The sequence below is a fragment of the Festucalex cinctus genome, chromosome 1 (assembly GCF_051991245.1).
Source record: "Festucalex cinctus isolate MCC-2025b chromosome 1, RoL_Fcin_1.0, whole genome shotgun sequence".
NCBI lineage: Eukaryota > Metazoa > Chordata > Actinopteri > Syngnathiformes > Syngnathidae > Festucalex > Festucalex cinctus.
This window is the reverse complement of record NC_135411.1, coordinates 18,781,687-18,796,871: the sequence shown is the minus strand read 5'-3', so window position 1 is coordinate 18,796,871 and position 15,185 is coordinate 18,781,687. Positions and strand designations below refer to the sequence as shown.

The 15,185-nt window shown below is 40.4% G+C and overlaps 1 protein-coding gene across 9 annotated transcripts in view; it reads left to right on the top strand.

Annotated features, from left to right (window-relative positions):
- The window catches only part of kmt2cb (lysine (K)-specific methyltransferase 2Cb), a 105,886-nt gene that overhangs the window by 31,902 nt on the left and 58,799 nt on the right, over window positions 1–15,185 (top strand). For all 9 annotated transcript variants that reach the window (XM_077520533.1, XM_077520587.1, XM_077520569.1 and 6 more), the window contains 8 exons: window positions 2,461–2,661; window positions 5,216–5,325; window positions 5,601–5,710; window positions 6,243–6,405; window positions 6,507–6,678; window positions 8,123–8,237; window positions 10,039–10,214; window positions 10,915–11,258. In XM_077520533.1, the coding sequence (XP_077376659.1) occupies window positions 2,461–2,661; window positions 5,216–5,325; window positions 5,601–5,710; window positions 6,243–6,405; window positions 6,507–6,678; window positions 8,123–8,237; window positions 10,039–10,214; window positions 10,915–11,258 (1,391 nt within the window). The remainder of the gene's footprint in view (window positions 1–2,460; window positions 2,662–5,215; window positions 5,326–5,600; window positions 5,711–6,242; window positions 6,406–6,506; window positions 6,679–8,122; window positions 8,238–10,038; window positions 10,215–10,914; window positions 11,259–15,185) is intronic.

Here is a 15,185-nt window from a genome sequence, read left to right as displayed (position 1 = left end):
CCCAATTAACCTGCCATGCATGTCTTTGGAATCTGGGAGGAAACCGGAGTACCCGGAGAAGACACACGCAGGCACGGCGAGAACATGCAAACTCCACCCAGGTAGGCCGGAGCCTGGACTCAAACCCGAGTCCTCAGTACTGGGAGGCGGACGTGCTAACCACTCATCACCGTGCCACCCTCGGATATTTACTAACTTATTAATTTATGCAGGATGGCTATAACCTGACGCGCGTCACAGATGGGCTTCCACCTTTTGTTTGACGGCTGACCTGCTGCGCGCCGGCCCCATCTGACTGAGCGACGCAGTCGTCTCTGTATATTTATTTTTTTTACTCCTACGTTCTGGTATTTTGAAATTACCGTATTATGTTTGTGGTGGGGGTTCACTGGACAGTGGACATTGAGAATTATAGACCCTTGTCATGGATTGAGTAGAGAGAGACGTAGTTGGTCCCCTGGCAGCTGGTTTGTCCACAGCGAGTAGAGCTGGGACCGCAAAGTGCGTTGGAAGTGAGGATGATCAGTGTGCTAAGTGCATTCTTGATTGGCGTGTGAGACAAGTCTTTCAGCGCTAAGAGTCAACATAGTTTAACCGGTGTCACGCCAGGGCGTCACTGTTCCGGACGGTTGAGTTAAATCGGTGTAGTATTCTCAAGAAGCAGCCTTATATTTATTTATTTATTTTTTGATCATTTTATTTATAGCTTAGCACACAGAGCTAGCCAGGCATGCATATATAGTATCTACTGCACTCTATATCACAAAACCTTTTCTTGCCCCTTATTTTTACTTCGTCTCAAGTCTTAGCTACATCTCCTCTACATGCTCTTTTTATACAGTGCCCCTAGCCATGTTCCTTACTAATATGAGCATGCACGAGAAGTGCACTGTAAAAACATGCACGTAAACAAGCCGTTCTTAGCCACGGCTGCTACATTGCTAGCATGACTTATTCATGATGGTGTATTGTGTCGTTACCCTTGCTTTGTCTGGAGAGATTTCCAATTCCTTCTTTTTAACATGAGTTGCTAACCGGAGGTAAAAAAAAATAAAAATAAAAAAAATACAGCCAAGGAAACCGAGGCTGCTGGGTGTCCCTGACTACATGGCAAGGCTGCGCGTGCACTCGTGTGTTCATGCCAGCACCCCTCGGTCACACGTTCTGTCTCTGCCGTCTCTCATAGGCTTTTCTTCTGGCAAACAGACAAGTATTAAAATAATAATAATAAAATAAGAGTCAGAAAATGTGGCCAGAAAGTTTTGTTTTTTTTCCCCCCAAAGATCATTTTGATATTCTTCTGCTAGGTAACAGTGTTTAATATACATATGTTTTTTATTTATTTTATTTTATTTTTTTTTAGTGCAAATGCACCTTCAAATGGTGGGCGTACTTAAATACTCCTTGAAGCACTTACTGTACCGTAATTTCCAGACTATAGAGCGCACCTGTCTATAAGCCGCATGTGCCCACATTGAAACATGAGATATTTACAAAGAAAGACGGTACACACAGTTTTCAATGGTTTAATAATATACCTTAGCTTTTCTTTCCAAACAGTGCCTGTGACACGGGAGTAACACAGCACTAACAGGGCTGGTTAAGAATAACATACCGGTAAAAGTCACTGAGACTTCTTGTATTTTCCATGATGAGGGTCTGTTCATGCTAATTTTATTCATGCACAAAGTGCGAAGTTACATTAAACTTGCGTCTTCCTCGACGCATACATTCCACCTGTCTCACTCTTAACTTTTCTGCTCGAGCACCCCTGGCGGCCGTTAGAAAAAAAATGCACAAATTAGCCGCATCATTGTATAAGCCGTAGGGTTGAAAGTGTGTGGAAAAAGTTTTATAGTCCGGAAATTACGGTAATTGTGTTTATATTAATTCTTTGCACTTTACAGCATTCTTTAAACTGGTTGTCCAGGGAGTCCTCGAGTTAGGTCGTACACGGCCTATGGCGCCTGTGCCTCCTCCGTAACACCTTCTTTTTTGTTAATTTCCCATAGTAATCACGCCATTTTAAAGTTATTTAAAGTTGTGTTGTTGTTACCTCCAGCAGCGGGCATCCATTTAGCAGGTCGGCTTGCCATCAGGCACGTCACATTTCTTTGTTTAATTTCCCATTAGCTCCGCTTTGCCGTCCGTAAGTAATAAAAAGTCTGTGCGTTAAACACGAAATATTGGTTCCGGCATCTTCCTTGTGTTGCAAATGTGTTTTTTAAAATTACTTTTAAAAGTATTTTGATAAATATCGAAACAACGTAACTCGCGGACTCCCTGTACTAACATATTTTGATTGGTATTTATTTGGCCGTAATTTTAAGGAAAAATTATTTGTCAGGATGTATATCATTAACAGGAAGATTTTGTCAATCGCACAGCACTACCCTCTACAATTCATTTACTCTTTTTTTTTTTTTTTTTTTTTTTTTTTTTTTTTTTTTTTTTTCCCAGTGAGCATCTTTGTGCCTTCTGTTACTGCGGGACTCGTAGCCTGTTGGGTCAGGGGCAACTGCGAGTGTTCAGCACCACGTTGCCCGACGATCTCCTCAGACACAAAGATGGAGAGGACTCGAACAATGGCGGCAACGGCGATGTGTCAACTGAGCCACACGTGGCTGGCGAGACCACCTCAGGACAGCAGGAACTTACCAAGTAAGTTATTTTCTTTGTCTAATTTGTTTTGCTGCTGCAGAACTAGGGGGTGCTTTATTCAGAGTTCCCAGTGGCACAATAGGTAGTAGGAGATGTAATACACTCTGGCAGCTCGCCAAGCCAACAGTTGATTGTGTCGTGTTGCCATGTGATTGGTCGCCAAGGCCAGCCCTCGCTTATGTCACACAGCCACAGAGAAGAGTGTGCGGTTCAGGGGGAACAATTGGGATTGATTTGTAAGTGAGGCGCGTGTGTGACAGAGGGAAATGTTAAGTTAGCATCCTAATCAGGGGTGAAGGCTGTTTTATCATTTTTCCGTAAATGTAAAGCTGCCAATGTCATCCTTCTGAAGTGATTTCTTGAGACTCAACTGTAAGCGTCTTAGTGCAATATGCCAGATGCCAAGATGGCTCTCTTCCTCTTCTTCCTATGTCCCTCCCACAGATTGACTCTATCCATCTGTTATCATTTTATTTAATTGAAAACTGCAACATAGCGCTGGCCGATATGGCCAAAAAAAATAAAATCTCAATTTTTTTTTCCCCAGTCATTCTGGACATTATGATTTTCATCGAAGTAATAAACAAACATTTATTTAAAGGTTTAATTCATTCAAAAATAAATCATGTGCAAAATGTTCAGCCAGCAATAATGTATATGATTTTTAATCTGTTTTAAAGTAAGCTCTAGCTATTCATATCTTATGCTAATCTTGCCTGTAAGATGAATTATTGCGGTATTTGAGTTCACAAACTCCCAAGAATCAATCTTCTACCAACTCCAAGCCCACTGATTGGTCTGAGCCACCAATTACAATATAACACTGATTGGGGAAGAAGCGCAGAGGCCGTGGGAAACGAACAAACCAAACATGGCGACACCTGTGGATGAATGCATGGACTGCAATCCTTTTTGAAAGTAGAACAGCAAGAGGCGCTTTGTGCATTTTTAGGTGCTAAAGATGTGGGTGTTTTGTTTTTTGTTTTTTGTTTTGTTTTGTTTTTTGAATCTATGACGACGACATTTTCAGCCACGATTGGTCAAAACAAAAGTTTGGTAGGTGTGCACAAGTTGCATCATCAACCAAACAGCTCAAAGTATTGTACTGCATGTCCCGCCTCTCCCGAGCAGATCACATTGGAACGGTACCAGATTGATATTGTGGAGAACTCCTTTGAGTGATTCACATTAACAATCTGGCTCGTGCCAGGTTACTCTTGTGTAGAACATGTTTAAATTAAATTAAATTAAATTAAACAATTAAGTAATTAGTAACTCTTGTAAACTAGGGGTAGTAATCAACCTCATGATTCAAGTCCGATTCAGAGGCCCACGATTCGATTAAATTCTGATTGTGGCCTACGATTCGATTCCGATGCATCACAACATTGGCTTACATTTTATAGTCCATGTAAAACACTGTTGCAGTCTTAAAATAATTGCAGAACTGAAGGAAGAGCAAAGGTTTATATTTCATACTGATTTGTGGCAAGGCAACCTGGTTTACAACAGTGTGTCAATACAAATTTCAAAAAGTGCCAGTGGAAGCATTTTCTGTAACAAATGTCTAACTCCTTTAACAATACATTTACAAACATCCATCCATTTTCTTGACCGCTTATTCCTCACAAGGGTCGCGGGGGGTGCTGGAGCCCATCTCACCTGGCTCTGGGCAGTAGGCGGGGTACACCTTGAACTGGTTGCCAGCCAATCGCAGGGCATTTACAAAACATATAACTCATCATTCTGATGATTCTGATGAGTTATATCGTGCGACATAACTCATCATTCTGATTTGGCGTAATCTGTATTTTAATAGTTGAAAGTGAAATATGCAGTAAACAGTGGCTTTTAGTTTTTATTAAACTTTAAAAATTGTTTTTTTATACCTCTGAATCGATTCAGAATCTTGTTAACGATCGATGCATCAAAAAATATTATCATTCCTACCCCCATTGTAAACAGTACATGTCTTTTAAACCACCCATCCAGCATTCTTCCACCAGTGCAAAACTCACAACAGACTTTAAGAACAACTACTTCTTTTTAATCAAAATCTCTTTATTTTTATTTTTTTTATTTTTTTGCAATAATAGTGCATAGATTTCCAGTGTTAAAAAAAAAAAGACAAAATGAAATGAAATAAAGGACTGACATCCAGCACACACAAAAAAAAGGAAACAAAAATAAAATAAACCATAAAATTAAACCCCGTCACTGCCAATAAGCTTCATGACAATTAAATATTCAGCTTTAGTAATGATTATGCATAATAAATGCAAATACAATAAACAACATATAAGAAATATCAAGTTGTGGAATGCCAAGGGCCTAAGAGGACTGACACATGTTTAAAAAAGTCCCCTGGCACGTAGGAATGCGTGAGAACAACTACTTTTATCATTCTGAGGAAGACAAGAGTGTGTTTATTTATATGCACCTCGATTTCACGATTTAGCTCATTTTCAATTATTTGATTTTGGAAATGACCATTAATCAATCAAATGAATTTGATTTATGCTTGACCTTCTGCCTGTGTACCTTTTGCTTCCAGCGGGTCTGAAAGAAGCGAGGGAGATCCAGACCCAGCAAGTCGATTTTGGGATGAGCTTTCTCATGTCGGCCTTCCACAAGATCTCAACGTCCGGTCTCTCTTTGAGTCAGGTAAAAGTCAATGCCATAGTAAAACTGAATATAAAAATAAAAAACAAGTTTCAAGAAAATATAAATAATTGTAATATAATGAAATATCAATCAATAAATAAAAATGCTTGGCTCTCATATTTATTTCTTACATGCTGCCAACATTGTCGGCATGAAATATATGATCCAAAATTTGTAAATAACCATTTTGCAAGTCCTGCTAGTGTTCTTGTAGTTAAAACACATAAACGAGAATGTTGACCGGGTATTTTCTTTTCATGTTTTGCAAATGGCAGGGCAATGCTGGGCACATCAGAGTTGTGCCTCATGGTCCGAAGGTGTTTGTGAGGGCGAGGGACAATCTCTGCTTAATGTGGACAGAGCCATTGACTCAGGGAGCACAAAGGTGAGTCGGGGGGTGGGGGCATCCGTGCCCTAATGTGTATTAACACCATCTTAATGTGTTGGGGAAGGCAGAGGCACAGTAAAGCTGATGGATCAGTCTGGCTGGTAAAGGTCAGCTCGGCACTGTGGCTCTGTCAACTGTGAAATGGAAAAGGTCATGCCACTCTACTGGGGCTGAGCTCTCATGGCAGCTTAGCCACGTAGCATGAGCAAAGGCACTTTGCTGTGTTTGTGTTTGCCACCTATTGGTTGTGTAGTCTGTCAGCAAATCTTCCACTTGAACTCCAGAGTGGCTATTGAAGCGCACTTATAGCACAGAGAGGGAAAAAAGTGCCTGGATGAGGTTTTACCTGGAGTGTTATTAACAAGGGTCTTGATTTTAAGTTGAAAAAACTTGATGAGCGGACAGTTAAAAGTAAGACCATCCAGAAAATGTCACATTTGACTGTTCAGCAGAACAAAGGCATTTTTTTTTTGTTTTTTTTGTTTTTGTTTTTTTTTTCACAACCAAATGTCTCTTTCTCTCTCTGCAGCACTGTGCATACTGTAAGCGCCTTGGAGCATCCATTAAGTGCTGTGCTGAAGGATGTACTCAACTCTACCATTACCCCTGTGCTGGGGCAGCAGGGGCCTTTCAGGATATCAGGAGTCTGTCGCTCCTCTGCCCAGAACACATTGATTTGGCCATGCATAAATGTAAGCCGCGTTTTATTAGATAATTCACAGTTTCGTAAAACAATTGTACTATATTCTGTCTTATTCTGTGTAATGTAATGCTTCCGTTTTTCTATCCACAGTTGTTGACGATGCAAATTGTGCATTATGCGACAGCCCAGGGGATCTACTGGACCAACTCTTCTGCACCAGTTGTGGACAGCATTATCATGGGATCTGCCTGGACATGGCCGTGACCCCTCTAAGGAGGGCTGGATGGCAGTGTCCTGAGTGCAAAGTCTGCCAGACATGCAAGTGAGTCAGTCCACTTGTCACAAAACAACAAAATAGGAGCACTCCAAAAGTTTGTCCTCAAACAGTAACTCTTCAATTCACCATTAAAGGTTGTAGCAATTGTATAGGCCACAAGATAATTTTTAAAAAACTTGTCAATAGTTGGGTTTCAAGTAGGGATGCACGATAATATCGGTGGTCGATAATTATCGGCAACTATTGACCAATTTGACTTCAAAGAGATAAACCAGATAATAAGGAAAACTGCCGATAATTATCGGCAATTATCAACCACTTTGACGTCACACACATAAACCAGATAATAAAGAAATCCGCCGATAATATGGTGCCATGGCAGTCTCCAGTGTGTGCTTTCTTTACTGTTTCCCCAAAAATGTTACCCTCGCAGTTTTTTGTTGCATTTTTAAAACATGACTGTTTTGTTTTGGCAAACTCAAAATGAGTTCCCGATTGTCTTTGAAGCGGTGCTATCAATAAATTTCAGCTTCAGGGTTCTTTACACAATGTTTACATGTATATGTACATGTTAGACTTATAGTTGGACTCGAAAGTATATTTGTATTCAAGTTAATTTTGCAATTATTCGCTTATCGATTATCGACATCGGCCCTTTCTGAATTATTGGTTTATCGGTTTTCAGTTGAAAATAGCATTATCGTGCATCCCTAGTTTCAATCCACCAATTTTTATTCGAATTGGCATCGGCTGGAGTGGAGAGGACATTGGCATCTGTCTGTTCGCCGCTTCTCTACCTCTCAATTACTGAATTTTCAAGAAATGCGAAAATAAAACTGAATGGAAACGTCAGAAATTCGAAAGAGGGCCCAAAATTTGCAAAAAGGTTTTTACGCTTAGAGGGGGTGGATTTTGAAGCGTAACGGAAAAAGGAAAAAGCGAATTTTGGCTATGGAAACACTTCCGAAACAGGTTTTGCGAATAACGGCTGGCAAGACCGGATACACGTCGCACGTTTTGACCGGATTTTACGTCACACGTCCGTTTGTAGTCCCAAAGCAACGTCGGACGATAAAGTAAGGTATGTTTGGGGGGACGATGAAACAAATATTTTTTGAATTAATTAAAGAAGCGAATATTAATGCTATTTTAGATGGAAAACAGCAAAACGGTTTATCAAGGATTACAAAAGCAAACTCGTACGACGTCATTGCAGGGCACAGTCGCTTCCTGGTCTTCTTCTTCTTTTAAATTACTGGAGGATCACATATCTCAATATTCGCAAAAGAAAAACAGATTGAAACGGGCATAAGTTGCATGTCCGTTTTACGCATTTGCAGTAAATTCGCTTAAAAATTTTGAAACACAATTGGATGGAAACCTGACTATTAATAATAATTAAAAAGGGGGGAAAAAAAATAACATCTTGAAACAGTTTTTGTAGAGGGTTGTAGCCCACTCTCACGCTTCATCCAACCACCTTCTGCAGGAACCCAGGAGAGGACACTAAGATGCTGGTATGTGACATGTGTGACAAAGGCTACCATACATTCTGTCTGCAACCTTCCATGGATTCACTTCCCACCAATGGGTGGAGATGTAAGGTAGGAGAAGCATTCTGTGCCACATTCTAAAGCTGTATTTAGACTGCTGGTCCAATTGCCCCAATTACGATTTAATACCCACATTTATTTCCATGTAGACTTCAACAACACTTGTTTCTGAGATGACTGTTTACAGTCATGAATATATGAAACTGCACGTGCAGACGCCTAACATTAACAATGAAAATAGGGATAACAATGCTTTTGTGTAGCCTACTATATAATTGAGATTGCTCTGTATGCTGCAATAAAGTGTTGTACAGTGGTACCTCTACTTACGAACGTCCCTTCATACGAAATTTTCAAGTTGTGAAACTCGTCAACAGGAAAATATTGCCTCTTGTTACGAAAGGTAAAAATACAGTACGGGCTGCTACTCTCAGCTCCCAGAGTTTCCTGAATGCAACATACCTACAGCAGCTCTTCCATTGGCTATTACCTTAGCATACTGCATGTATACATGTGTGTAAAATAGATAGATAATAGATGTATCTATGTAGCGTCCTTGTCATTCGCCCCTCGGGCCATGAGGTGTTCAGATAGTTTTACGTAAATTTATTCACTAACGGCCGACGCATTTGTGCAAAAATTCAAACAATTGGTGATTGATAAAGGCTACAGTAAGTTTTTAATTGCGACGAGACGGGCCTTTTTTGGAAAAAGATGCCTCGCCGTACCTGAAGTTTCCATCAAGTTTCGGAATTTGCTGGAAGAATCACCCAGAAAAAGTGTTCGCTCACTATGATGATGTTTGCCTTGGAGATTTTAGAAGGATTGTTTAATTTAAAAAAAAAAAAAAAAAAAAAGCAGTCATCCTTGGATCACCATGCAAACACCATGCAAAAAACACTTCTGAGAGAGAACATGAATGAAAGAGGGCAAAAAACGAAGAGGACAGCAGTTAAAAAGGTAAATGACCATCATTTTTATTCTTTACTCTATTATTTGTTTTTTACATTATGCACAACTCTCATTTATTGTGCAATAATCTAATTGTAACATGTATTTGTTACATGTTTTGATGCATTTTTATGCTTTATAAAACATTTATGTCTGAATTTTGGGAGGCTTGGAACGGATTAGGGCATTTACATAGAAAATGTGTCTCTACTGAAAAAAAATTCTACTTAAGAACTTTCTTCCAGAACCAATTAATTTCGTAAGTAGAGCTACCACTGTATGGACAAACAAAATCCCCTCACTCCCTTGATTTCAGTCAGGGTAACCTTCACATTACGCCACTAACCGGTCTGCATTATTTCTCCTTTTTGAACCTCCTGGAAGATAAGCGGTTCACATAATGGATGGATAGAGGGATGAATGAACATGCTGCTAATGTGTATACTGTATATCCTGTAGATATAAAGCAAGTATTTGTGCAGACATGGGTCTGTATACATGACCAATCGTCACCGTAGGCTCGCATTGATGGGGTGTACAGTATGCATTTTGTGTTTGTTGCACTTGCATTGGATCCCTATTTGGAAGAGACTTGATTCTGATCTGAGAATAACTCAACTTTATTTATAAAGCCCTTTAAAAACAGGCATTGCTGTATACAAAGTGCTGTACATGAAACAGAAATCTGATTTCATGTTTTTCTTTCTGCTGTTATGACTCATATCCCAATTGTGCCAGCATAGAGTGAAAAACTAAAATGTCACTTGGACCATGTAAATAGTCTTATTGGACATAGCACAGCCATTAAAACAGAAGCATCACATCCCACAATACGAAAAATGTCCAAATGACTTAAATTACCAAGAAAGTGTTTTTTTGTTTTGGTTTTTTTTCCCGGTAGAACTGCAGGGTATGCATCCAGTGTGGAACTCGAACCAGCGGGCTATGGCACCACACCAGCCTGCTGTGTGAGAATTGTGTCCAAAACCAGGATCCTGGTAAGAGCTGTCCTATGTGTGCCTGCATCTTGGACCCCGAGCATCACAAAGACCTGCTCCTCTGCCACACTTGCAAGAGGTAAGTTAAAACTTTAAAACTTTTATTTCACCTTTTTAGTTTTATCCTGAAAGTCGATGACAATCTGTAACTTCTGCGACGCTGTTGGACCTCAGCTCATGAGATCAGTTAGATTTGACAAAATCCAGTGTCAAAATTGTTGCTATCATAAAACCTTTATAAACTGTATATTATAAATGGGAAAAAAAGCTAGTCAGTCACCAAATAGCTATCAGCTAGAGTGAGTAACGAATGGGCGGGTGACTCGAGTTGAGTAGCAAATTGGCCGTTAAAAACGAACACCGAATCAGAATGATCCCATTTAGAGTCAGAACGCAAACAGTTTATCTGGTTGCCATCAAATTTTGAACATGTTCAGTATTTCTTTGCGACAAGAAAACCCTTAAAACTGTTTGCGAAAATTTTTGCAATCTTGAACGAATCCTGACCAAAACACATTTGCTACATGCACACCCTCACAAGCCTTCACTGCATTGTGAGCTACAGGCTTAAATGGGTAAAAGAAAAAAATAAATCTTACCCAAGAATTTTTATTTTTTTATTTTTTTTGGGCGGAGCTCCAAATTTTATGAGCTTGGAGGTAGAACTCTTCAATCATGATGATGTGATTCATACATTTAGGTGTCTCTCTTTGTGTCATATTGTCTGTCGTACTACTTAGAGAGAGCCCTGTTGACCAGATGCTTTGTACTCTTTTTAGATGGCTTCACCTTGACTGTGAGCGTCAGAACTCGGGCCAAGCAGAAATCCACCCCAGAGAGGACTTTGTTTGCTCCAACTGTAGATCTCCCACTGCAGTGCGGGTGCTTCAAGCAGAGGATATGGATACTGGCCCAGAGCTTTGCCCTCAGCCAGCCTCAACGCACACAGACTCTGAGACTGGCTCACAACTGGCTCAAAAGCACATGGACCTAGAACCTGGCATTCGGCCGCTTCCTGAAATGCACAATGACCCCAAACCGGAATTACACGCTACTCGGCCTGCCGAGCCTGTTGAGGATGCCGTCCTGGTGGAGAAGCCAGATATGTCTGCCCAAGAGCCTGGTGGGTCTCTTTCCCATAAAGTTTTTAGTCTGTATTCAGAATTTTTTTTGGGACATTCCATTACAACCACACATAATTTTCTGTGTTTGTTAGTTTAAACCAAAATTTGAGATATTTATTATTGTTATTCAGCCAAATCTACTTTCTCACCAGTTGAAGCCATTCCAGCATTCAAAATATTCAGCTTCATATTCAGACATCCTCGGAACAACTGTTCACCTTCCCAGCACTCCACACATTTTCCATAATTCCACATTTCTGCGAAAACAAAACTATTCAAAGCGATGGAAAGATTCCAGAATCACCATTTCTCACCTGATTCAAAGAATTGATTCTAAAGTCAAAATGATAAACATTTTGACGGAAATCCTACTTTTTGCATATTTAAGCTGAGAAAAATCCCAAATTATTGAAGTTTTTTTTTCTTTGCTTATTTTCCTCTGTCCTAGAATTCAGCCTTACTCACAGTCTGACATTTTGCATTTCTTAATATTCTCATTCGTTGTACATTTCAATTCAACTTCAACTTTCCAGCATTCATACACGTTCACTACAGAAATTGCTCTCTTTCTATTTACACCATGAGATACCATCACATTTATCACATTTAAAATTTGTCATCAGATTTGACAGTTTGACTAAGACCATAAAGAAGCGCTACTTTCTTAAAAGGAAGCTCAAGTCGAGTGTGGCAACATTTTACAACATTGAGTGAAACCGGCCGAAAAAGCAACACTTACTACACGCATGTACCCTTGCAAGTCTGCGCCGCTCAGTGAGATACGGGCTTATTGCAACTGGGATGTCATTCAGTCCACAGAAAATGCCAAAATGACCGTCCCTTGAGATGGCGCAGATTAAAGGATCTCCCTTGTCTCCGTTGTAGAAAGTTGTAAAAATACATTTTCCTTAGATATACTGTCGCGTCTGCCACTATGAATCATAAAGCTCCCCCCAATTTATTGTACTCCCAACCTGATTGTATCAGATTTGACTCTTCCAGGATTCCGCAAAAGTACTGCCAGTGATTTTGCTTCTGCCTACCTGATTGACACCTAGACCCGTTAACAACCCGTTAAAGTCCTCTCACGTATAAAGCTTAATTCCATTGTATCAAAGAGGAAGTCTTGGCATAGGCTTGTGTGCGGCATTGCTCCAGTTTGGCACGCATGTGGTCGTCTGAGTGTCATGAGTGACATCAGGAAACTACATTGGTGTGCCGGGGATCGAGTTGGCGCTGCGCTGCCCACACTGTCTAGACTCCACTGGAGAGGAGTATTGGAGTAGCATTATCTGTCTGCAAACCTGCCCTGGAGCAATGCTGGCTCATCCACGACTGATCACACTCCTTGCTCACTAGTCCGCTTTATATGGAACATCTCTGTGGCCGTAAACTGCTTCAATATATATGTCAGGGTTGTCAAACTTATTTTGATCGCGGGCCACATTGTACTTACGTTTGCCCTCAGTGGGCCAGTTATAACAGTCAAACTGACTGACTGAAGAAGATCTTTTTTCTTTCCTTCATGGAGCCATTTTCATGCTGTAAAATACTGTATATAGATACAAATAATGACAGTTGAACGAATACGTTACTGTATTACTTCATTATGCCGCTTTCTGGGCTCTGCAGACTCCAAGCGAAAGACAATGCTGGAAACGGAAACCGAAAGGTGTTTTCACAATACTTTACACAGTGATGTCTTTGTCCAGAAAGCTAGCATTCCGAGAGAGAGAATATGTCCACTAGTTTTCGTTTGGGAAACTGTCTGCATAAGTTGAAAGATACTACAAACTAAACATACTAAACTACAGGAGGGAATAGTATGGCAAAACATCTCACTGGCTTAGCGGCATCGGGCAAGAGTTCAAAGAGCGCCGGGTTAGTGAACAACTTACCTTCAAATACAAGTAGTGTGTTATTTTGTGACAAACTAACTTGTGCTCCACATTATATTTTACCAGGCAATAACCTTGCTTTTGTAGGACCGGAGTCACACAATCACTCAACAATTGCATGCCCTTGTCAGTAAGACCCCCGCTTCTGAATTACGATTTAATCTGCTATCCAGCAAATGTATTATTTCTTAAGAAACTAGTCCTATGCCCTCGTATGTGTATGAATATATTGGAGCTACACAGTATCTTAAAAAAAAAAAAAAAAAAAAAAGTACTATCATTGCAATAATGGCACATGCACTATGCATATACTGATGGAATTGTGTGCTTTGACCTGACCTTGACCTTTCTCTGACTTGAAGATTGAACCTTAAATATGCATCACCATCCCATAACAGAACATTATCTGAGGGCATTACTAACGAAGTAACTTATAGGGCTGGAACGATACACTTTTTTTCACGATCCGATACGGATCCCGATACTTGGGTGGCGATCCGATATGTATTTCCATAATTAATCTTTAAATATGTATTTTAAAAAAGTATCCAAAGTTTTAACTAAAACACCATGGTGATGAAGGCTCGTGTGCTTCATTAGATTTGTTGTGTTCCCACTGTACGTGACACAAGAACGGCACAATTAGCACACGGCTTTGGTCGTGTCCAGGTTACTGTTTCCCGGCTGTGAGTAGAATCCAAAGTGCTTCCAAACTTTGGCTTTAAATTGAGATGGCGCAGGTTTGATTTGATTGTTTTCCCCATTTTCCATTGTAGCCACAGTCTTTTTCTTTTTGTTTTTAAGCTATCTCTAAACTGCGATGGTGCAGTGCTGCCCTTTAGCGGCTCGGCAGAATAACGTGAATGGCAATAAGGTATTGAAAATATCGATACTCACTTAAGTATCGATCCTCGATCGCCCAAAAATTTTTTGCAATGCATCGCAAGACGTTTGTCCACATTTTGTATTTTGTACGCACGTTCCTCTAATCGACCATTAGTAAATAAACACGCCAGTATATGAAGTAATGAAGTATCGTCAACGGAAGCTTAAGTAAGCCTGACTTAATGGCTTTGCTGCGTTAATCAAAGCAGTGTATTTATCTAAACATCACCTCATTCACTGTAGGCGATGTAGGAGAGAGTGGGGAGGATGTGGTGGCGGGGGGCATTAATATGAATGAGAGTGTGTGTTCAGCTCGGTCAATGGCTAAGCACCAAAGAGACTTGGAGGGCCATCTTCTAAATGACTTTCTGGCATGGGCACCGGATGAGCACCTGCAAGCTGCACAGTCACAAGTCCAGAGCAACAGGCCCTGGGATGTTGGTTGTCATGGTTACTCCCTTCCTTGGCAAAGATGCATCGCAGGTGCATGCATGTGGGTGTTGGGATCAGTGTGACATGGGAACTTGTGGGTGGTCCTGTAAGACTAAACTGTGTGTACTGTCAGTGGCTGTCTGGCAGTGTAGTTCTTTGAATGGGGTTTGCCTGAAAGACAGACCTGACTACTTCTATTCATGCCAGGATGGTATTTATCTTTGATACGGAACCCATCAATTAAAGACAAACACTTAAGGAATAAATAGAGGGGGGGAATTGAAAACACTACATTTTTAACCTTGTGTTCCTTTGGTTTCTCCTCCTGTTTATTCCTGCTTTGCTCTGATTTATCACTCGACTGTTTAGTGTAACAGTGTGTCGTTTTTTGAAGTGCAAACATCGACTGCAACTTTTACGCACATGCTGTAAATTTGGCCTTTTCGATATTTATGATGACAAATCCATGTGTGTAAACATTGAGTGAGGGGTCCTATGTCTCCTGTCCACAAGGAAATGGAGCAATTCTTAATACTTTTTTAAGGTTTCCCATAAACACGAAAGTTATGAAGCGTATCCTCATTAAAATGGTGAAAGGTTGTAGTTTCAGTATATGCCAGACCTGAATGGGGTATATGCCACAGAAGAGGCGGGACGTGATTTGCACATCAATTTATTTCCGGTCCGGGTTGCGAACGCGCAACCGAGGGG